At 38.3% G+C, this 23,979-nt stretch overlaps 1 protein-coding gene across 3 annotated transcripts in view; it reads left to right on the top strand.

The window, feature by feature from the left end:
- CWF19L2 (CWF19 like cell cycle control factor 2) overlaps window positions 1-23,979 on the top strand; it is a 220,414-nt gene that overhangs the window by 81,203 nt on the left and 115,232 nt on the right. For all 3 annotated transcript variants that reach the window (XM_008261932.4, XM_008261926.4, XM_008261936.4), the window contains exon 11: window positions 23,370-23,486. In XM_008261932.4, coding sequence (XP_008260154.2) covers window positions 23,370-23,486 — 117 coding nt within the window. The remainder of the gene's footprint in view (window positions 1-23,369; window positions 23,487-23,979) is intronic.

The raw sequence follows: 23,979 nt of genomic DNA, 5'->3' as shown, positions 1-23,979 counted from the left end.
TTGTGAATTGTGCTGCAATAAACATTAGGGTGCAGACCGCTTTTTTCTTTATCAATTTAAACTCCTTTGGGTAAATTCCAAGGAGTGGGATGGCTGGGTCGAACGGTAGGGTTATATTCAGGTTTCTGAGGAATCTCCAGACTGATTTCCATAGTGGCTTCAGCAGTTTGCATTCCCACCAACAGTGGGTTAGTGTCCCTTTTTCCCCACATCCTCGCCAGCATCTGTTGTTGGTAGATTTCTGTATGTGAGCCATTCTAACCGGGGTGAGGTGAAACCTCATTGTGCTTTTGATTTGCATTTCCCTGATTGCTAGTGACCTTGAACATTTTTTCATGTGCCTGTTGGCCATTTGGATTTCCTCTTTTGAAAAATGTCTATTGAAGTCCTTGGCCCATCTCTTAAGTGGGTTGTTTGTTTTGTTTTTGTGGAGTTTCTTGATCTCTTTGTAGATTCTGGTTATTAACCCTTTATCTGTTGCATAGTTTGCAAATATTTTTTCCCATTCTGTCGGTTGTCTCTTCACTCTCCTGACTGTTTCTTTTGCAGTACAGAAACTTCTCAATTTGATGCAATCCCAATAGTTGATTTTGGCTTTGACTGCCTGTGCCTCCCGGGTCTTTTCCAGAAATTCTTTGCCTGTGCCAATATCTTGAAGGGTTTCTCCAATGTTCTCTAATAACTTAATGGTGTCAGGACGTAGATTTAGGTCTTTAATCCACGTTGAGTGGATTTTTGTGTAAGGTGTAAGGTAGGGGTCTTGCTTCATGCTTCTGCACGTGGAAATCCAGTTTTCCCAGCACCATTTATTGAATAGACTGTCCTTGCTCCAGGAATTAGTTTTAGATCCTTGATCAAATATAATTTGTCTGTAGATGTTTGGATTGATTTCTGGTGTTTCAATTCTGTTCCATTGGTCTATCCATCTGTTTCTGTACCAGTACCATGCTGTTTTGATTACAACTGCCCTGTAGTATGTCCTGAAATCTGGTATTGTGATGCCTCCGGCTTTGTTTTTGTTGTACAAGATTGCTTTAGCTATTCGAGGTCTCTTGTGCCTCCATATGAATTTCAGCATCATTTTTTCTAGATCTGCGAAGAATGTCTTTGGTATCTTGATTGGGATTGCATTGAATCTATAAATTGCTTTTGGGAGAATGGACATTTTGATGATGTTGATTCTTCCAATCCATGAGCATGGAAGATTTTTCCATTTTTTGGTATCCTCTTCTATTTCTTTCTTTAAGGTTTTGTAATTTTCATCGTAGAGATCTTTAACATCCTTGGTTAAGTTTATTCCAAGGTATTTGATTGTTTTTGTAGCTATTGTGAATGGGATTGATCTTAGCAGTTCTTTCTCAGTCATGGCATTACTTGTGTATACAAAGGCTGTTGATTTTTGTGCATTGATTTTATATCCTGCCACTTTGCCAAACTCCTCTATGAGTTCCAATAGTCTCTTAGTAGAGTTCTTTGGATCCTCTAAGTACAGAATCATATCGTCTGCAAAGAGGGATAGTTTGACTTCTTCCTTCTTGATTTGTATTCCTTTGATTTCTTTTTCTTGTCTGATGGCTCTGGCTAAAACTTCCAGAACTATGTTAAATAGCAGTGGTGAGAGTGGGCATCCCTGCCTGGTGCCAGATCTCAGTGGAAATGCTTCCAACTTTTCCCCATTCAATAGGATGCTGGCTGTGGGTTTTTTATAAATTGCTTTGATTATATTGAGGAATGTTCCTTCTATACCCAATTTGCTTAGAGTTTTCATCATGAAAGGGTGTTGAATTTTATCAAATGCTTTCTCTGCATCAATTGAGATAACCATATGGTTTTTCTTCTGCAGTCTGTTAATGTGGTGAATCACATTGATTGATTTGCGAATGTTGAACCATCCCTGCATACCAGGGATGAATCCCACTTGGTCTGGGTGGATGATTTTCCTGATGTGTTGTTGTATTCTATTGGCCAGAATTTTATTGAGGATTTTTGCATCTATGTTCATCAGGGATATTGGTCTGTAATTTTCTTTCAGTGCTGCATCTTTCTCTGGCTTAGGGATTAAGGTGATGCTGGCTTCATAGAAAGAATTTGGGAGGATTCCCTCTTTTTCGATTGTTCTGAATAGTTTGAGAAGAAATGGGATTAGTTCTTCTTTAAATGTCTGGTAGAATTCAGCAGTGAATCCATCTGGTCCTGGGCTTTTCTTTGTTGGGAGGGCCTTTATTACTGTTTCAATTTCTGTTTCAGTTATGGGTCTATTTAGGTTTTCGATGTCTTCATGGTTCAATTTTGGTAGGTTGCATGTGTCCAGAAATCTATCCATTTCTGATAGGTTTTCCTGTTTGCTGGCATACAGGTCCTTGTAGTAATTTCTGATGATTCTTTTTATTTCTGTGGTGTCTGTTGTTACGTTTCCTTTTTCATCTCTGATTTTATTGATTTGGGTCTTTTCTCTTCTTTTTTTAGTTAGTTGGGCCAATGGGGTGTCAATTTTGTTTATTTTTTCAAAAAACCAGCTTCTTGCTTGGCTGATTTTTTGTAATGTTTTTTTGGATTCAATCCTGTTAATTTCTTCTCTGGTTTTAATTATTTCTCTTCTCCTACTAGATTTGGGTTTGGTTTGCTGCAGTTTTTCTAGGTCCTTGAGGTGCGCTGAAAGCTCATTTATTTGGTACCTTTCCAATTTCTTGATATAGGCACCTATTGCTATAAATTTGCCTCTCAATACTGCTTTTGCTGTATCCCATAAGTTTTGATATGTTGTGTTGTTTTCTTCATTTACTTCCAGAAAGTTTTTGATTTCTCTTTTGATTTCTTGAATGACCCAGTGTTCATTCAGGAGCATGTTGTTCAGTCTCCATGTGTTTGCATACTTTCTGGGGTTTCCTGAGTTGCTAATTTCCAGCTTCATCCCGCTGTGGTCTGAGAAGCTGCATGGTATGATTCTAATTCTTTTAAATTTGCTGAGACTTGCTTTATGGCCTAGTATGTGATCAATCCTAGAGAAGGTTCCATGCGCTGCTGAGAAGAATGTGAAGTCTGTAGATGTAGGGTTGAAAGTTCTGTAGATATCTGTTAGATCCATTTGGGCAATAGTGTCGATTAAATCTGCTGTTTCCTTGTTGATCTTCTGTCCGGATGATCTGTCTATTTCTGAGAGTGGAGTATTGAAGTCCCCCAGTACTATTGTATTGGAATCTAAATCTCCCTTTAAGTCCCTTAACATATCTTTTAAATAGACCGGTGCCCTGTAATTAGGTGCATATACATTTATAATAGTTACATCTTCCTGTTGAATTGAACCCTTAATCATTATATAGTGTCCCTCTTTGTCTCTCTTAACAGTTTTTGTATTAAAGTTTATTTTGTCTGATATTAATATGGCTACACCTGCTTTTTTTTGGTTTCTGTTGGCATGGAATATCTTTTTCCAACCTTTCACTTTCAGTCTGCATGCCTCTTTGTTAGAGAGATGTGTTTCTTGTAGGCAACAAATAGTTGGGTTGTGTTCTGTGAGCCAGTCAGCTAAACGGTGTCTTTTAACTGAAGAATTCAGACCATTAATGTTCAATGTGACAATTGATACGTAGTGACTTTGCCCTGCCATTTTCCCGGAAATATTTTCTAATATATGCTTTGAGCTTCCCATGCTCTTTTACTGGTAGGTGTTCTTCCTTTCCCTTCTTTCATATTGATGGCCGTGTTTCTGTGTTTCTGAGTGTAGCACATCTGTAAGTATCTTTTGCAGGGCCGGACGAGTGGCCACAAAGTCTTTCAATTTCTGTTTGCTATGAAAGGTCTTTATTTCACCTTCATTCACAAATGAGAGCTTGGCAGGATATAATATTCTGGGCTGGCATTTTTTCTCTCTTAGCACCTGTGCTATGTCTCGCCATTCCCTCCTAGCTTGTAGGGTTTCTGATGAGAAGTCAGCTGTGAGTCTGATTGGAGATCCTCTGAGAGTAATCTGACGTTTCTCTCTTGCACATTTTAGGATCTTTTCTTTATGTTTCACTGTGGTAAGTTTAATTACCACGTGTCGTGGTGAGGATCTCTTTTGGTCATGTTTATTGGGGGTTCTATGAGCTTCCTGTACTAGGATATCTCTGTCCTTCTCCAAACCTGGAAAGTTCTCTGCTAGTATCTCACTATAAAGGCCTTCCAATCCTTTCTCTCTCTCCATGCCTTCAGGAACTCCTAGAACTCGAATGTTGGTTTTTTTAATAGTATACTGTAGATTCCCAACAATATTTTTTAGGTTTCTAATTTCCTCTTCTTTTCTTTGGTTTGACTGTATGTTTTCCTGTGCTCTATCTTCTAAGTCCGATATTCTCTCTTCTGCTTCACCCATTCTGTTTTTAAGGCTTTCTAATGTGTTTGTCATTTGATCTATTGAGCTCTTCATTTCATTTTGATTTCTCTTCACTATTACACTTTCCTGTTCTACTATTTTCTGAGTTTCATTTTGACTCTTCCTGAAGATTTCATTTTCACGAGAGAGATTTTCAATCTTGTCCATTAAGGATTTCTGTAGTTCAAGGATTTGCTTTTGAAAACTTCTAAATGTTCTTATCATAAATTTTTTGAAATCCGTATCTTGCATTTCTTCTATCTCATCATCTTCATACTCTTGGCTTGGGGTGTTTTGCTTATTTGGAGGCATCATAGTGTCATCGTTGATCTTGCTCCCTCTATTTCTGTGTTTGTTACTCGGCATAGTTAATTCTTCTTGCGTCACTGTGCGTTTTTTTTTTTTTTTTCTTTTATACTGTGTCCGTGTTAAGTGGACTGCCTGCTGTTGGAGGAGCCTTGGAGGCTTGAGATGGGTGCGGCCTGAGAGCTCTGCCTGGTTCTTCCTGGTTAAGGGTGTGCAAAGGTGACACCCTCAGGTTATGCGTGGTAAATCTCTCTCTTTTTATTTATTTATTTATTTTATTTATTCAGGGGGTAAGTAACACCGCAGGGCAGAGCTGTGCAGAATTGATGGTATTTAGCTTCCAGTCTTTGGCTCCTCTGGACTCCCACTGGGTTTCCTAGGCTACTGAATTGTAGTGACTCAGTTCCTTAGCTCTCCCCCATTGATATGTAAATCCAGAGAGGAGGCCTGCTCTTTGTCTCTTGGGAATTCTTCAAGCCTTGCAGCCTTGTAACCTTTGCATGGTTAGGGGGAAGAGAAACCCCGAAGCTTTTTTTTTTCCTTCTTTCCGGTAGTGAGTTTGCTGCACTTTCCAGCCCCCCTCTAGATTCTGACCCCCGTTTCCCCACCAATGTCTCGGGCTATTGAGCTCACCTCCCCTTCCAGCGCCGATGTGTGGACTCGGAGCCCTGCGCGTCCCAAGTCTCCCCGCTGTTGTCTGTGTGGCATGCACTCTCCTTGGAGCACTGGCGCGCAGACCCTGGGGCTTCTGCGGCTCGGTCCCGCGACTTGGCTTCCGCGCGGTGGGCGACCTTGTTCTCCCAGTAGGTCCTCCGATTCAAGGCTGCTCCATCCAGAAGGGTTTCCTCTGCAATATTTTCCTGGTTCTTTTTTCTGCGGCTACCGTAACTCCCCTTTTATTAAACTAAATTTTCCCGGACTATCGGTGCGCGCCCTCACTATTCCGCCATCTTGGCTCCGCTATCACCATTATTTTTGAATCCTATCTCCATTTCTGTAATCTTACCAAAGGCAAAATTATCTTTTTTCTTATTTTTTATAAAGATTTATTTTATTTATTTGAAAGAATTATAGAGAGAGATAGAAACAGAGAGACAGAGAGGGAGAGGTGTTTTCCTTCTCTGGTTCACTTCCCAAATGGCCACGACGGATGGAGCTAAGCTGATGTGAAACCAGGAAGCCAGGAGCTTCTTATGGGTCTCCCACGTGGGTGCATGGGCCAAAGGACTTGGGCCATCCTTTGCTGCTCTCTGAGGCACATTTGCAGGGATTGGAAGTGGAGTAGCTGGGACTTGAATCGGCACCAATATGGATGCTGGTGCTGCAGGTGGGGTGTTAACAAGCTGTGCCACAGCACCAGCCCCCAAAATTATCCTTTTTATGACTACTATCTGTAGGATTTATTTGTATGGCATAAAAGTTATCTTTAGTATGGCTATGTATTACCCTGGGTGGAAGTATTGACCCAGAGGCACCAGTCATTGGTAGGAAAATACTCACATGATTATAGACCATATTTAATTCTTAATGCTTTCTGGGGTAGTCATAACAGTTGAGTTTTGGAATGAAGAAGTGTGTTGTGGATTATCTGAAATTTTGAAAAGAACTCTGTGATACTTAAGCCCTGACTAATTGTTTTCTTTACAAAAGGAAAAATTACCCATCAACAACTCCCCTCCATCAGTTTGCTTCTCTTCCCCAACATGTTGACTAGTTTTTTTTCATCACTAAGTTTGCTATCAGCATTTCATTCTTTTTTTATTTCTTCTACACAGAACCTTTTATTTAAGGAATACAAACGTCATGCATTTTATAAATTAACTTTAGGAACATAGTTTTTCTTACCACTGTAACTGCCCTTCCACCCATACTCCCTCCCCTCTTCCTCATCCCACTCCTATCCCTATTCTTATTTTTTTACTAAGATTTCTTTTCTTTCTTTCTTTTCTTTTATTTATTTGACAGGTAGAGTTATAGACAGAGAGAAAGAGAGAGAGAGAGAGAGAGAGAGAGAGAAAGAAAGATCTTCCTTCTGTTGGTTCACCCCCTAAATGGCCGCTACGGCCAGAACTGCACTGATCCGAAACCAGGATCCAGTTGCTTCCTCCCCATCTCCCATGCGGGTGCAGGGGCCCAAGCACTTGGGCCATCCTCCACTGCTTTCCCGGGCCACAGCAGAGAGTTGGACTGGAAGAGGAGCAACTGGGACTAGAACCCGGTGCCCAGATGGGATGCTGGCGCCACAGGCGGAGGATTAACCAAGTGAGCCACAGCGCCAGCCCCAAGATTTATTTGCAATAAACGTTATACATATATGATTAACTTTATACCACTTATAGAGTTCCACAAATTGTATAAAAAAAAAAAAAGTTGAGACAAGGACTGTTCAAAGTCCATTGTATTTCAAAGTGTTAATTTCACTTTTTATTGATTACCTTTTAGGTGCTCTATTAGTTCTCACAGATCAGAGAGAATATATAGTATTTGTCCTTTTTGGGATTGGCTTATTTCACTAAGTATGATGTTTTCCAATTTTACCCATTTTGTTGCAGACAACAGGATTTCATTTTTTACTGCTGTATAGAATTTCATGGTGTACATATTCCATAATTTCTTTATCCAGTTTCTGTTGGTGGGCATTAGGGTTAATTCTACATCTTAGCTATTGTGAATTGAGCTGCAATAAACCTGGGGGTACAGATAACTCATTTTCATTTGCCTTGGTAAATTCCCAGGAGTGGGATGGCTGGCCCATAAGTCAGGTGTCTATTTAGATTTCTGAGGTATTGGCATACTGTCTTCCACAGTGGGTATACCAGTTTACATTCCCACCAACAGTGGATTAGGGTACCTTTTTTTCCCACATCCTGGCCAGCATTTGTTGTTTGTTGATTTCTCTATGAAAGCCATTCTGACAGGGGTGAGATGAAACCTCATGTGATTTTGATTTGCATTTCACTGGTAGCTAGTTATCCTGAGCACTTTTTTATGTGTCTGTTGACCATTTGGATTTCCTCTTTTGATAAATGCCTGTTTAAGTTGTTTGCTCATTTCTTAATAGAGTTTTTGTTGTTATTGAGTTTCTTGATCTTTTTATGTATTTTGGTTATTAATCCTTTATCAGTTGTATAGTTTGCAAATAATTTCTCCTATTCTGTCAGTTGCCTCTTCACTTTGCTGAGTGTTTTTTTGCAGTGCAGAAGTTTCTCAGTTTGATGTCATCCCATTTGTCAATTTTGTCTTTGATTGCCTATGCCTCTGTGGTCTTTGCCTACGCTAATGTCTTGTAGGGTTTCCCCAATGTTCTCTAATAATTTGATGGTATTAGGTCATAGATTTAGGTCTTTAATCCCTTTTGCGTGGATTTTTGTGTAAGGTGTAAGGTGGGGGTCTTGCTTCATACGTTTGCATGTGGAGATCTAGTTTCCCCAGCACCATTTGTTCATGAGACTGTCCTTGCTCCAGGAATTGATTTTAGCTCTTTTGTCGGAGATAAGTTTGTTGTAGATGTGTGGGTTGATTTCTGGCATTTCTGTTCTGTGTTTCCATCTGTTTTTGTACTAGTACCAAGCTGTTTTGATTATAACTGCCCTGTAGTATGTCTTCAAATATGGTATTGGGATGCCTCTGGCTCTTTTTTTTATGATTTATTTTATTTATTTGAAGAGTTGCAAAGAGGTAGAGACAGAGAGAGAGGTCTTCCATCTGCTGGTTCACTCCCCAGAAAGTCACAATGGCTGGAGTTGAGCTCCTTTCCCAGGCACATTAGCAGGGAGCTGGACTGGAAGTGGGTCAGCCGGTCTCAAACCCTCGCCCATATGGGATGTTGGCACTTCAGGCCAGGGCTTTAACCCACTACACCAAAGTACCAGCCCATGGCTTTGTTTTTGTTGTATGAGATTGATTTAGCTATTTGAGGTCTCCTGTGTTTCCATATGAATTTCAACATCATTTTTTCTAGATCTGAGAATAATGTCCTTGGTATTTTGATTGGTATCACATTAAATCCATAACTTTCTTTAGGTAGTATGGACATTTGGATGGTATTGATTCTTCCAGTCCATGAACATGGAATATTTTTTGTGTCTTATTTATTTCTTTAATGTTTTGTAATTCTCATTGTAGAGACTTTTGACATCCTTGGTTAAATTTATTCCAATATATTTTATTTTTTTTTTGTAGCTGTTGCTAATGGAATGGATCTTAGAAGTTCTTTTTCAGCCATTGCATTGTCTACGTATACAAAAATTATTGATTTTTATCTGTTGATTTTATATCCTGCCACTTTATCAAACTCCTCTCTGAGTTCCAATAGTCCCTTAGTGGAGTCTTTTGGATCCTCTGTATATATAGAATCATGTCATCTGCAAAGAGGGATAGTTTGACTTCCTTCTTCGATTTCTTTTTCTTGCCTAATGGCTCTGGTTAAAACTTCTACGACTGTATTGAATTGCAGGGTAAGAGTGGGCATCCTTTTCTGGTTCTGGATCTCAGTGGGAATGCTTTCAACTTTTCCCTTTTCAATAGGATGCTGCCTTTGTGTTTGTCATAAATTGCTTGATTGTGTTGAGGAGTGTTCCTTCTATACCCAATTTTCTTAAAATTTTCATCATGAAAGGATGTTGTATTTTACCAAGTACTTTCTTTGCATCTATTGAGATAATCATATTGTTTTTTATCTTTCTTAATGTGATGTATCATATTGATTGATTTGCTAATATTGAACCATCCCTGCATATTTGGATAAATTCTGCTTGTTCTGAATGATCTTTCTGATATGTTGTTTGATTTGAATGGCTAGTATTTTGTTGAGGATTTTTGCATCTACATTCATCAGGGAAATTGGTCTGTAATTCTCTTTCTCTGTTATATCTTTTTCAGGTTTAGGAATTAAGGTGATGCTGGCTTCATAGAAAGATTTTGGGAGGATTCCCTCCCTTTCAGTTGTTTTAAATAACTTTAGAAGAATTGGAGTTTTTTTTTTTTTTTTTTTTTTTTTTTTTTTTTTTGACAGGCAGAGTGGACAGTGAGAGAGAGAGACAGAGAGAAAGGTCTTCCTTTTACCGTTGGTTCACCCTCCAATGACCACTGCAGCCAGCGCACTATGGCTGGCGCACTGCGCTGATCCAATGGCAGGAGCCAGGTACTTCTCCTGGTCTCCCATGGGGTGCAGGGCCCAAGGACTTGGACCATCCTCCACTGCACTCCCGGGCCACAGCAGAGAGCTGGCCTGGAAGAGGGGCAACCGGGACAGAATCCGGTGCCTGGACCGGGACTAGAACCCAGTGTGCTGGCGCCGCAAGGCGGAGGATTAGCCTAGTGAGTCGCGGTGCCGGCCAGAATTGGAGTTCTTTAAATTTCTGGTAGAATTCAGCAGTGAAGCCATGCCGTCCTGGGTTTTTCTTTGTTGGGAGGGTCTTTATTACTGATTCAATTTCTGTCTTGGTAATGGGTCTGTTTAGGTTTGCTATGTCTTCATGCTTCAATTTAGGTGGATTTTATGTGTACAGGAATCTATCGATTTCTTCTTGGTTTCACAATTTGTTGGCACATAGCTTTTTGTAGTAATTCCTGATGATTCTTTTTATTTCTATGGTGTCATTAAATTTCCTTCTTTTTCTCTAAATTTATTGATTTGAGTCTTCTCCTTTTTTCAGTTAGTTGGGCCAAAGGTGTGTCATTTTTTTTTTTCAGTAAACCAGCTCTTCATTTTGCTAATCTTTCTTTTTTTTATTTTGTTGTTTTAATTAATTTACTTTTTTCTCTAATTTTAATTCTTTCTTTTCTCCTACTAGTTCTGGGTTGATTTGCTGTTGTTTTTCTAGGTTCTTGAGATGCATTGATTGCTCATTGATTCTATACCTTTCCAATTTCTTGATGTAGGCACCAATTGCTGTAAACTTTTTTTTTTAAAGGTTTATTTATTTATTTGAATGCCAGAGTTACACAGAAGGAGGAGAGGCAGAGACAGAGAGAGAGAGAGAGAGGTCTTCCATGCGCTTTTTCACTCCCCAGTTGACTCAACGGCTGGAGGTATGCCAATCCGAAGCCAGCAACCAGGAGCCTCCTCAGATCTCCCATGCAGATGCAGGGGCCCAAGGATTTGGGCCATCTTTCACTGCTTTTCCAGGCCACTGCAGAGAGCCGGATCAGAAGTGAAGCAGCCGGATCTCAAACCGGTGCCCATATGGGATGCTGGCACTTCAGGCCGGGGTGTTAACCCGCTGCGCCACAGCTCTGGCCCCTAATTGCTGTAAACTTTCCTCCTGACACTGCTTTTGCTGTATCCAATAAGTTTTAATATGTGGAATTGTCATCTTCATTCATTTCCAGAAATTTTTTGATTTCTCTTTTGTTTTCTTCAATGACCTGCTGTTCATTGAAGAACTTGTTGTTCAGTATCTATGTGATTACATATCTTCTAAAGATTCCTGAGTTGTTTTTGCAGCTTCATCCCATTGTGGTCAAAGAAGATGCTGATATGATTTTGATTGTTTTGAATTTGCTGAGACTTGCTTTATGGCCTAGCATTTGGATATACTAGAGAAAGTTCCATGTCTTGATGATAAGAATGTGTATGCTACATCTGTTAGATGTAAAATTTTGTAGGTATTTGTTAGGTTCATTTGGTCTGTAGTATTGGTTAACTCCATTGTTCCTTTGCTTGTTTTCTGTCTGGTTGATCTGTCCATTGTGGAAAGTGTGGTATTGAATTCCACCATTACAAGTGTACTGGAGTCTAAGTTTCCATTTTGATCCATTAATATTTTATAAAGCTTTACTTATTTGAGAGGTAGAGTTACAGACAGTGAGAGGTTGAGACAGAGAGAAAGGTCTTCCATCTGTTGATTTGCTCCCCAAATGGCTGCAATGGCCAGAGCTTTGCCAATCCGAAGCCAGGAGCCAGGAGCTTCTTCCGGGTCTCCCACGTCAGTGCAAGGGCCCAAAGACTTGGGCCATCTTCTACTGCTTTCCCAAGCCATAGTAGAGAACTGGATTGGAAGAGGAGCATCTGGGACTAGAACTGTCGCTCATGTGGGATGCTTGTGCTGCAGGTGGAGGATTTACCTACTGTGCCACGGTGCTGGTACCCCATTAATATTTCTTTTAAATAACCAGGCACCCTGGAATTGAGTGTGTGTACATTTATTATAGGTACATCTTCCTGTTGAATTTATTCCTTAATCATTGCATAGTGCCCTTCTTTGTCTCTTTAACAGTTTTTGTGTTAAAGTCTATTTTGTCTGATGATAGGATGACTACCCCTGCTTTTTTTGCTTTATGTTAGCATGGAATATCTTTTTCCTTCCTTTCATTTTCAGTCTGCATGTATCTTTGTTGGTGAGGTATGTTTCATTTAGGCAGCAAAAAATGGGTTTTGTTTTTTAATCCATTCAGCCAGTCTGTATCTTTTACCTAGAGAGTTGAGGCCATTTACATTCAAGGTGACTATTGATAAGTAATGACTTGGCTTTGCAGTTTTTCCATACTTAATCTTATTGTTTGGTTTGGATTTCCTTTGTACTTTTAATGGATGATTTTCTGCCTTCATATTCTTTTCTAATGATAACTATTTTTTTGTGTTTCTGTGTGTACCACATCCATAAACTTCATTTATAAGGCTGGATGAGTGGTGAATTTAAAAAATTCTTCCAACTTCTGTTTGTTCTGAAACTTCTGTTTGTTCTTTATTTCACTTTCATTCATAAATGAGAGCTTTTCAGGGTACAGTATTGTGGGTTGACAGTTTTTTTTCTCTTAAGATTTTGACTATGTCTCTTCAGTTTCTCCTGTCCTGCAAAGTTTCTAATGAGAAGTCAGCTGTCAGTTTAATTGGAGACCCTCTGAAAGTAATTTGGCATTTCTCTCATACACATTTTAGAATCTTTTCTGTATGCTTTACTGTTGAAAGTTTGACTACAGTGTTTCATGGTGAAGATCTTTTCTGCTAGGTCATGTCTACTAGGAGTTAATTGTGCTTCCTGTATTTGCAGTCCCTTTTTTTCTCCAATTTGGGTAGTTTTCTGCAATTATTTCACTAAGTAGGCCTTCTAATCCATTCTCTCTTTCCACAACTTTAGGATTCCTAATACCCATATGTTAGGTTGTTTGATAGTATCTCATAAATCTCAACATTGTGTTTAATTTTTTCCAATTCCTTCTTTTTCTTCTTCTTCTTCTTCTTTTTTTTTTTTTTTGGTCTTACTAAAAAATTCCCAAATATTTGTCTTCCAGCTTAGCTATTCTTTTCTCCCCAATTATGTTTGTTGTTAAGGCTTTCCACTGCATTTTTATTTGATATTTTGAATTTCTTTTTTAATATTCATTTTGATTTCTCTTCAATATATCAGTTTCATGGGAAAATTTTTTACTCATATCATGTATGCATTTCTTTTTTCTTTTTTTTAACCCAGAAACCTTTTATTTAAGGCATACAAACTTCATGCATTTCATAAATGCTATTTTAGGAACATAATGATTCTTCCCACTGTGTCTGCTCTCCCACCTGGACTCCCACGCTTCCTCCTCTTCCCTCTGCTATTCCCATTCTTGTTTTTTACTATGATCTATTTTCAATTAATTTTATTACACATGTGATTAACTCTTTACTAAGTAAAGCATTCAACAAATAGTTTGGAAAAAAAAAACTATTCCTCTACAGTTGAGACAAGGGCTGTTCAAAGTCATTGCATCTAAAAATGTTAATTTCACTCCTGTAGATTACCTTCTTGCCTTGGTTGCTGGGTATGTACAAGTGTTTCTGCAGCTGGTACGAATGTCAGGATGGCTCCTTTATCTCACCCATTGCTGGATGTGCACACCCCGTCTGCTACGGGTGCCTCTGTTGACAAGATGGCTTCTCTCCCTGCTAGTTGCTGGGTGCACGCACAAGAAGTGCCATAGCTGCTATCTCTTTATGTCCAAAAATCACCTGCCCTTTCTCAGCCAGTTGCTGTGTACCATTTTGGGTGGCATGCAGAGTGAGAAATGTGCTGCTTTTTTTCCCTGCTTCACCTCAGGGCTCCAGACTGGGTTCACAGACTGTATTATCTATTGGACTCTCCCTCCGGCTATATTACCAGTGGCATGGGCAGCTGCCGTCTGTGATCTCACCTTGCTCTCCTAAGCTAGGGCTTTCTCTGGCCCTGGCCTACTGTGGTTGTGTGTTGTGTCCGTGCCCGTTGCTGTGTGGCTGCACCTTCCACACAGATCCATGGCATCTCTACTCCTTCCAGAGAATCTCTACTCTAGTTTTCCCTCCAACTCTTTCATGACTGCACTTTTTCCTAACCCCCCCCTCCTTTTTTTTTTTCTTTTACCTTTTTCCTGTAGCATAGAACAGTCTGCCTTTTCCCTTTTCTACCATCTTGGAATCCCAGTGTTTTTTCAAAAGCATAATATTTAACAATATTTGAGGACATAGAGAATTCATTTTATTCTCATTAAAATTCTAGAAATTAAGTATTGTCATTTCTACCAGTTTTTTTTTTTAAAGATTTATTTATTTGCAAAGTGGAGTTTGCAGAGAGAGAGAGAGAGAGAGCGAGAGGGAGACACAGAGAGATACATTCCACCCACTAAATTCACTCTCCAAATGCTTGCAATGGCATGGTCTATGCCAGGCCGAAGCCAGGATCCTGGAGCTTTTTCTGGGTCTCCCATGTTGGTGTAGGGGCCCAGGCACTTGGGCTGTCTTCTGCTCCTTTCCCAGGCACAATAATAGGGACCTGGATCAGAAGCAGAGCAGTCAGGACTTCAACTGGTGCTCTGATTTGCGATGCTGGTATTGCGTGTGGCTTAACCTGCTGCACCACAATGCTGTCCACCTCTCCCAATTTTTTTAAATAAATAAAATGCAAGATGAGTAATATTTCAATTAAAGTTTGATTTGGTTTTAAGAAATAAGGTGAGTGTAATTTCTAGCTGTTTAAAATAAATAGGAATGGACATTCTGATACAGCAGGTTAAGCTACACACCCATCTTGTATGGGAATGCCTTGGATCAAGTCCAGCTTTTGCTTCTGATCCAGCTTTTTGCTAATGAGGCAGCAGTTCAAGTGCTTGGGTCCCTGTCACTCATGTGGGAAAACCCAGTGGAGTTCTGGGCTCCTGACTTTGGCTTGGTTTATCCCTGCATATTGTGGGTTCTTGGGAGGTAAAACAGTTGATAGAACCTCTCTTTTGTCTTTCCCTCTGACTTGCAAATAAATACACGTTAAAAAATTATGTAAAATAATTGCCTTGACTTAGATTGATGAGATGATGTTGGAATCTAAAATGAAACTCGTGCCAAGATGTTGAAACCCATTCATATGTGACAGTTATGCAAATTCTAAGCTAAAAATATTATACTGCCTAGAAATGCTCACATAGTTCTGTGGATAAATTTCCACTGAAGTGATGTTGGATATGGGCAAATTGATGTGTATGTTTCTTTATTTTTTTATTCTTAAAATCACTTCTAATTGTAGTAATACGTGTTCTTTGTTGAAATGTGGAAAATGCAAAACAAAAAAAAAATCCCTCCATTTCTTGTCTGTCTGTTTCTCTCCACGTTAAATATATTTACACAATTAACAAAGCAAAAATGCAAAACCATCATTCACATTCTTTGTATTTAGTTTTTGTTGTTTCCCACAGGTCCATCACATATGTGAACACAAACATAATTTCATAAAATTGTGATCATACTGTTATTCTCATTTTTCCTTCCTACTCTCAACAATTTTTTTTTTAAGATTTTATTTATTTATTTGAGAGGTAGAGTTACAGCCGGAGAATGGGAGAGAGAGAGAAAGTCTTCCATCTCCTGGTTCTCTCCCCAGATGGCCACAACAGCTGGAACTCTGCCAGTCCGAAGCCAGGAGCTTCTTCCAATTCTCCACGTGGGTGCAGGAGCCCAAGTGCTTAGGTTATCTTCCACAGCTTTCCCAGGCCATAGTAGAGAGCTGGATCCGAGGAGGAGCAGCTGGGACATGAACCAGTGCCCTTATAGGATGCTAGTGCTGCAGGTGGAGGGTTAGTGTACTGTGCCACAGCACCAGCTTTGGCTTGACAGTTTTTTTCCATGCTGCACAGTATTTATAATTAAATGCAAGTGCAATCATATCATATTCAGTATCTCAGTAGTAGAATTTCTAAAATTTACTTAAGGAGAAATTCAGACTGACTAACTTTTTTCTGTAAAATTGTCTCCCAAATACTCTTGTTTAAGTTTCTCTCAGCATTTACTCAAATTTCTGGTCATTCTCATCAGATTCCTTGCCTTAGTCTTAGCAGCCACTTTGCTTCTTAACTCATTGGAAAAATAGAGACGGTAACTATGAATGTTTCCTGTAGGTAACTATTCTTTCTGAAAATTGATCTTCCTGCTTCTCTTACTTGGCAGTGGGGACAGTGAAACCATTTCCCTTAAGGCCGAGCTCTTGATCTCATTCTTTTTCTTCCCTCTGGAGCCAGTTCCTAATGGTTATCTCCACCGTTGTGTGGAAGCTTCTCTCTGTTCCTCTCTTTACCTTCTTAGTCTCTTTGTCCTTAAATACACAAGCAAAAACAATTAAACAAAACAAAACAAAATGAAACAAAAAACCTTACTTTTCTCTGAACAACTTTGCCAAAAGGAGTTTCAGGCAGAGCAACTTGGGTGAAGGTGCAAAGGTGAGAGCTTTAGGGATAGTATATTTTCTTTTTAAAAGATTTATTTATTTATTTGAAAGGCAGAGTTATGGGGGTGGGGGTGAGGGTGAGTGGGGAGTCTTCCATCTGCTGGTTTGTTCCCCAAATGGCCGCCACAGCTGGTGCTGTGCTGATCCGAATCTAGGAGCCAGGCGCTCCTTCCCGGTCTCCCACATGAGTGCAGGGTCTCAAGGGCTTGGGCCATCCTCCATTGCTTTCCCAGGCCATAGCATATAGCTGGATTGGAAGTGGAGCAGCTGGGTCTCGACCTGGGTGGAGGCTTTACCCGCTACACCACATTGCCAGCCCCAGGGAAAGTGTATTTTCAAAATGGCGTATTCTAAATATCCTCAGAGTATTGGTATGAGTGAGAGAATGAATGGGAAGAAGAGGTTAGATATATAAACAACTATCAAATTTTTCTTCTCATCGTCTCTTTCTCAGTTTCATGGCTTCAGTTAACATTTCTGTTCCAATAATAGCTCTTAAAGTTAAAGATACAGAGTTGGGTCTGGAACGTCATTTATTGGATGTGATCCTTAGTAGCTTTCTTAAAATGTAACTGAGTAATGCCTGTGTCAGAGGATGTAATTTTAATGTTAAAATTAAATGTGAAATATTGTAGAACCTTATAAGATTATAGTACTAGTTTCTGAAAGTTATATTAGTTTATTTTTAATTAGAAAAAATGTAAAGCACTGTTTATATTTCATTGCTTCTGTGAAATGAAATATATTGTTATTAAATTTATGTTTTAGTCAATAAATTTTGAATATAATGACTTTTGCAATAACTTTAAAAGTAATTGTGCTTATTAAGTGAAAGCAAACAAAATATGCCTAAGAAGACTATGATATTGAACAAAGCCATGATGATAAGTTTATATGAAAAAGTAAGAATGTCCCAAGAATTTATAGAAGAAATGGTGTAAATCCTAGGCAAGATTCAGTTAAAGAAAGAATTAAATGAAAAGTAACTAAACTATTATAGCAAATATTTACTGACCACTTATTTTATGCTTAGGCATTATTCTGAATGCTTTACCTGTGTTAATTTATTTGATCCTGAAGGCACCTTATTTTTTTGTTTTACTTTACAAATGCATACATTATGGTAATTAAATACTTGCAAGGATATGTAATGAATCAGGATTAGAACGGATATTCTGCCTCAGTAATATATATATACATGTATACTCTGTTGCTTGTGGCATTAGCCAGTAACACATGAGACAAAAGGAAAGATACCCAAACACCGATACAAAATAGGAAGAATATCTAAAAACTGAAATAGAAAGCCAAAAATAAATAGAAATGATGAAAATGCAAGAGTTCCTTTTGTGAAAAAACTAATAAAAAAGGGCAAGCCTCTAGGAAGGCTGATCAAAGTGGCTGGGGGAAGAGGGAAGACACAAACAGTAATCAAGAATAGAAAAAAAGGGGACATAGTTAGAGCTGTGTCAAGTCCATTTGGAACCTTCGTGGGATCAGAAAAAGATGTCTCCTTTGGCCAGCTGTAGTCCTGTGAATACTTTTGTGCAAACTGAAAAGTAACCTTGATCTTGAATGCACATTTCAGTTACTATAGTATAGCTTGCTGCTCTGTCTGCTCACTGCCTTGACCTAGTACTTGTATGTAGTGCACAATCTGTTGTCTTGTAATATGATTATGAATGTAATTAGATATACAGAAGAGATTGTTCAAAAGTCATGAAAATACTAAGAATACTATTAACAGCTGCTGATATCTTGATATTTTAAAAGATGAAAATGGAAATAGATGCTTCTTAGTCTTGGGTGATGACAATTTGTGTAATACTATCATGAACCTCTCAAAGTTCATGGACCACTGGTAGAAAAATCTGATATAATGGAAGAACTGTGCTTTATTTCCCAAATACTAGAAAAGATTTCCAAACATTTAGACCTTTTAATTGACTCAAAGCATTATATGCTAGTGCTAAAAAGCCTGTATCAAGTAATTACTCAATTTATAACTGCTTAATTGTTGTTACACTGTGAAAGCAACTATAGACAATATGTAAGTATCTGAGTATGGCTGTGTTCCAATCAAAAATTATTTATGGACCCTAAATTAAAATTGCATATCATTTTTGTCATGAAATGTTACTCTTTTGATTCTCCTGTAACTGTTTAGAAATATAAAAACCATTCTTAGCTTGTGGGCTGAATACAAACAAGTAGCATGCTGGATTTGGCCAGTATGCCATACTGTGTTGACTCTGATATAGATTCTTAAATGGGTCCTACAATCTACATTAATGTGGTAGTAGATTAAGAATTTATTCAGTCTTTCTGGTCTCCTCAATATTTCTCTCTGGGCACTCAAAATGGAAAAACTTAGTTTAATTCATATTATTAGACCTGAGGGGAAAAAAATGGAAAAGCGGGCAGAAAGGGAAAGTAGAAGTATAAATAGGTTAGCTTTTCGAGAATAATTAATCTTTCTGAGTCACCAGTTAATTATTAATTCCATTTATTCAGCATTTGTATAGTACAAAATTGTGTGCAGCTTGGTCTTTGGCTTGGAAAGCTGGGAAGATAGTTAAATTTTTAATATCCTTTGGGTTAAGTGGAAATTCAGAATGACTAGACCTGGAGGTATGTTTTGCTGGTAAATTGATTTGTTTGTTACTATCAATGTAATGATGCAGTTTGTGGGAGAAAACTGTTTATCTCCTCACAAATATGCCAATAGGGAAAGTTCATCCCTGGTTATGTCGGCAAAATGATTTTATGACATTAAAGTGTTTTGTTTTCTCTTTTCTCCCTTTAAAATAAGAATTCATGATTTCTGTCAGTTAAAGGACTATTTTATGGATAATGAATGAATGATCCCAGAACATTTCTAGATTTGTTAATGAAAATGTCCATATAAAATGTTTATAACATATCACTTGGTTTTGATGTTTTCAAAATATAAAATCCTGCATAGTTATCTGCAGCTGTTGGGGATTATTTAAAAATCTAGAGCATTTGATATTCATGAGAAAAGGGAAAGATTTTGTAAATGCTCTCTAGTTATAAAAATTGTGTCTGTTTTCTTTGGAAAGCACTAATCGCATGGATGATGAAAATGCTTTTGCATATTTTCTGTATAGAATGAACTTCTCTCTCCCTCTTTTTTTTATTTTTATATTTATTTGAAGGACAGATTTACAGAGAGGAGGGAGGGAGGGAGGGAGGGAGGGAGAGAGAGAGAGAGAGAGAGAGAGAGAGAGAGAGAGAGAGAAAGAGATTTTCTATCTGTTGGTTCACTCTCCAGATGGCTACAACAACTGGGGCTGTGCCAGGCCAAAGCCAGGAATCTGGAATTCCTTCTGGATCTCCCACACGGGTGGCAGGGCCCAGGCACTTGGGACATCTCTGCTGCTTCCCCAGGTTCATTTGCAGTGAGCTGGATCAGAAGTGGAGCAACCAATACTTGAATATGTGCTCATATGGGATGCTGGCAACATATACAGGTGGTGGCCTAACCCACTTCATCATGATGCTGGCCCCTGAACTTTTCTTTCTATCTTTTTTATTTTGTTTGTTTGTTTGTTTTTTGTTTTGTTTTGTTTTAAAGCCCTCCCTCACTTTTTAAAATGACTGATGTATATATTTGAAAGGCATAGTTACAGGGGGAGAGAGAGAGAGAGAGAGCCTTTCATCCACTGGTTCACTCCTCAAATGGCCACAAAGGCTGGAGCTGACCAACCTGAAGCCAGGAGCCAGGAGCTTCTTCTGGGTCCCCCACATGTATTCACCCAAGTACTTGTGTAGAAGGATTTGTGTACAGAGACGAGACACCAGGGCCTTTTAACAGAAAGTAGTCTTTTATTATTTTTGCTGGCATAAGGTCCAGGTGGATTTCCTTATCCAAAAGCCTGAGCCCAGAAGAAACGGATATTTTCTTAAATATGGTTTTCAGCCTCTTTGTTTCTTTTACATGGTTACATGTATACATTTGATTGGATACTCTAACGTTACATGGTAGCCACAGGAATTTATACAATACTGTACATGCATACATAGCTACTGATAAATTTTTTTTTCTGACACACACACACTGAGTGGTGAATTGCCTGGCAAGGATTAACACCCATTGTTCTGTACTCTAAACAGAACTTGATATAGTTACATAAAAGCAGATAATAACTATAGTTGAAACATTCACAGGCAAGCAGATTACAACCACATTTCATTCCCAGGACAGATTCCTCCCTTTTTCTTCTTCTGACTTTGGGAAAGCTTCTACCACAACTTTAATCATGTCAGTTAGAAAAATATTTGATTAAAAGACAAAAGCCTCTGCCATACTTGGGATATCTTTCTCTGCTTTCTCTGGTGCATTAGAAGGGAGCTGGATTAGAAGTGGAGCAGCTGGAATTGACTTGGGCCCATGTGGGGTGACAGTGCTGCAGGTACCCGCTATACAACAATGCCAGCCCCAGTATCTTTGATTTTAATGTAAAAAGCATGGATAAAGTGTATTCTGTCTTGGGTTCCCATAAAGGGCAACTTAGGATCTTTTGTATGGGCAGGTCTAGGAAAAGAAAGTAGACAAAGGTAAAAGAGAAGAGACTAAGAGAGAAAGTAGGTTAACTTTCAGAGTAAAATTAATCTGTTTCTTTTTCTTTTTACAGATTTATTTAGAGGCCAGCTCTGTGGCTTAGTAGGTTAGGCCTCTTCTTGTGGCACCGGCATCCATATGAAAAAATGTTAAAGACAAAAGCTAGAAATAGACTAATAGTTGCTGAAAGGGTTATGGTTTAGCAATATAAATATGGTTTAAATTTTTTGGTAACTGAGCATTAGCTGTTACTAAATTCTTGATTGTCTAATTGAGCAAGAACAGACAAGTAAAATGTGCAGTAAATTTACAAAATTTATGAAGAGATAGGAAAGAAGTCTACAGCCAGATTTTGAAGGCCTTGTATACTATGTTAAAGTGCTAGGTCTTAATTCCACTCTTCAGTACTGTGGTGTAGAATTGATCGATCTGTCTGTTTATCTATCTATGTATCTATTTACCTTGTTTAATTTTACAGACCATCATGGATGAATAATTTTATAGAATACAAGACAATGAAGTACAGCAAAATGAAATAAAGATATTTGAAGTAAAAATTCCATATTTTATTTAGATTAATCAACATAAAATTACTTAAGTGGTTGCCTCAAACGTGTATAGACACTCAGTTTCTGTACTTAGCTTATTGTGGAGAAGTAACAAATATTTCATGGCTAGTAATTCTTGGATTTGCACTGTTTTGTTGGCTGTACTTGAGTGATTGATCTCCTAGGTGATACCTGGTCTCAAAGAATGGCACGATTATTTTTGTGTTTCATACAATGAATTCTTTGAGGGTATGAGTGATGCTTAGGTTCAGTCAGGAAAATCGGAAACCAAGGAACCCTGGAGTCATCAGCATTTGAGGGGTAGCTGGACATGAAGGAGAAAGTGAACATGACTTTATATTGGTAATTTGTAAGGAGTAATTCTGGTACTAGCTATAAGCTTTTTGAAGGCAGGGACTATATTTCTTCTGGCTATTAAATTAACAAATTAAGATATACACTTGAAAAATATTTGATGAATACATAAGTGTGTCAGAGAGTAAAGGCAGATGAGTCTCAGACTGCCGAATGTAATAAACAGAGTCAAAAGCTTTCAAGTCTAGGAAGATGATAGTTTAATAAATATTTAATGGTTGTGGTAACTTGAAAGTCCATAGGCAGGTTGGCTTTAGTAGTTTGATAAAGCTAGAAGCCAGATTATAAGTGTGTTGTTTATCTCTGTTATGTGGTAAGGGAACCAATACGGAGGTCCTTTAAAATATGACACTTTATTAATTAATATTAATTCATTGAGAACCATGTACTGATTAATAGTCAGGATTGTGTGTGAATGGAAGATCAATAATAGGTATGTGGTTTTTTTAAAAATCCATTTTAAAAACTAGGACATTTTTACAGGAGCTAAATATCTGTGACATGGAATTGAAATTGATTTTTTATATTTGATTCTGATTTAAAAAGAAATTATAATATGAATAATTACTTTGCCTTGTTGCACATTGATTTTTTATGGATTTATTCCTTAGTATTATTTTTGACTCTTAGAACCTTTTCAGTAATATTTCATTTTCATCATTGAGCAAAGTTTACTGTTATGCCATACTGTGCCAGGCATGTATTGAGCTAAAAGTTCGCAGGACACAGATTATGGCTTTTAAGATATGTGGAAAATCACTTCTTCTGAAGAGTCAGAAATGGAAAGCGTTTAAGGGCTGTTAATAGAATCGAAGTATCTGGAATAACATTAAAGTAGCTAATTTAGCAAATTTGTTTAGTCATCTAGTTGCTTTCTTTATTATAGTAAAGCTTTAGTAGAATCTTTAAATTTGAGAGATGTCCATTAAACATGACATCTGCTATATTAGTGATTATGCTCCCAAACATTGCCTGGTGGACTCTCTTTTGTGATGTTTAAATATTGTGTTAATGGGGCAAGCGCTTTGGTACAGCAGGTTAAGCCACCATTTGCAGTGCCAGCATCCCAGATGGGCACCAATTTGAGTCCTGATTGCTCTACTTCTAGTCCAGCTCCCTGCTAGTGTACCTTGGAAGGCAGCAGAGGATAGCCCAAATGCTTGGGCCTCTAAACCCATGAGGGAAACCTGGATGAAGCTCTTGGCTCCTCTCTTTGGCCTGGCCCACCCCTGGTTGTTCTGGCCATTTGGGGAGTGAACCAGTAGATGGAAGATCTCTCTCCCCTCTTTCTCTGTCTCTCCCTTTTCCTGCTGTTTGGCTTGGTCCAGCCCCAATCATTTCAGCTATTTGAGGAGTGAACCAGTACATGGAAGATCTCTTTCTCTGTCTCTTCCTTCCTGTCATTCTGTCTTTCAAATAAATAAAAAAGAAAAGGTATAACATTATGTGAAAACTAAAATTTTCTGTGTTTTTTAAATACTATAAGCATTCAGCGCTCTTCACAATAATTTCAAAAGTTTCTCTAAATCTTTCCATAGAATGAAGACCAGCAGGAAGTGGTCCTTGTCAGGACAGATCAGTCTGGAAGAGTGTGGCCTGTGAACACACCAGGAAATCCTCTGCAAGCGAAAGGAGGGAGAAGCAAAAGACAGATGGTATATGTTGCATATATCAGAATTGCTATTATGCCTTGAGGCTTTTTTTGCGTCAGACCACAAAATATTTTCTGAAATGTAGCTCCCTAATGGAACACTAGGTAGTAAATTATGTTATTACTTTTATTTTTAGTTATATTCCTTTGCCTTTTATAAAATGGGTTCTAGCTCCATGGTGTTTTTTTCAAATAATTGTAAATATTGAATATCTATGACAATTTTAATTTTACTTTTCTTTGAAATTTTTAAGCTTCTTTTTGCATATTTACTGCAGCTCTTAGAAAGTACCATGCTCTCCCAAATCTATTACTTGTGTTAGACAGCTAATTTAAGTTCTGGTGATGGGGCATCCATATCTAGTAATGTCTTAATTATGTACCTGCTATGATTCTTTATACACCTAATTTTCTTTTCCATCTTCCAGTTCTGTCAATTAGTTTTTGGTACTACCTTGAGGCTTTTGAGAAGGCAAAAACATGTATTGAGTTTTCTC

This window comes from Oryctolagus cuniculus, chromosome 1 (genome assembly GCF_964237555.1).
Source record: "Oryctolagus cuniculus chromosome 1, mOryCun1.1, whole genome shotgun sequence".
In the NCBI taxonomy this organism is placed as follows: domain Eukaryota; kingdom Metazoa; phylum Chordata; class Mammalia; order Lagomorpha; family Leporidae; genus Oryctolagus; species Oryctolagus cuniculus.
The sequence above is the reverse complement of the archived record's forward strand: the minus strand, read 5'-3'. Positions and strand labels throughout refer to the sequence as shown.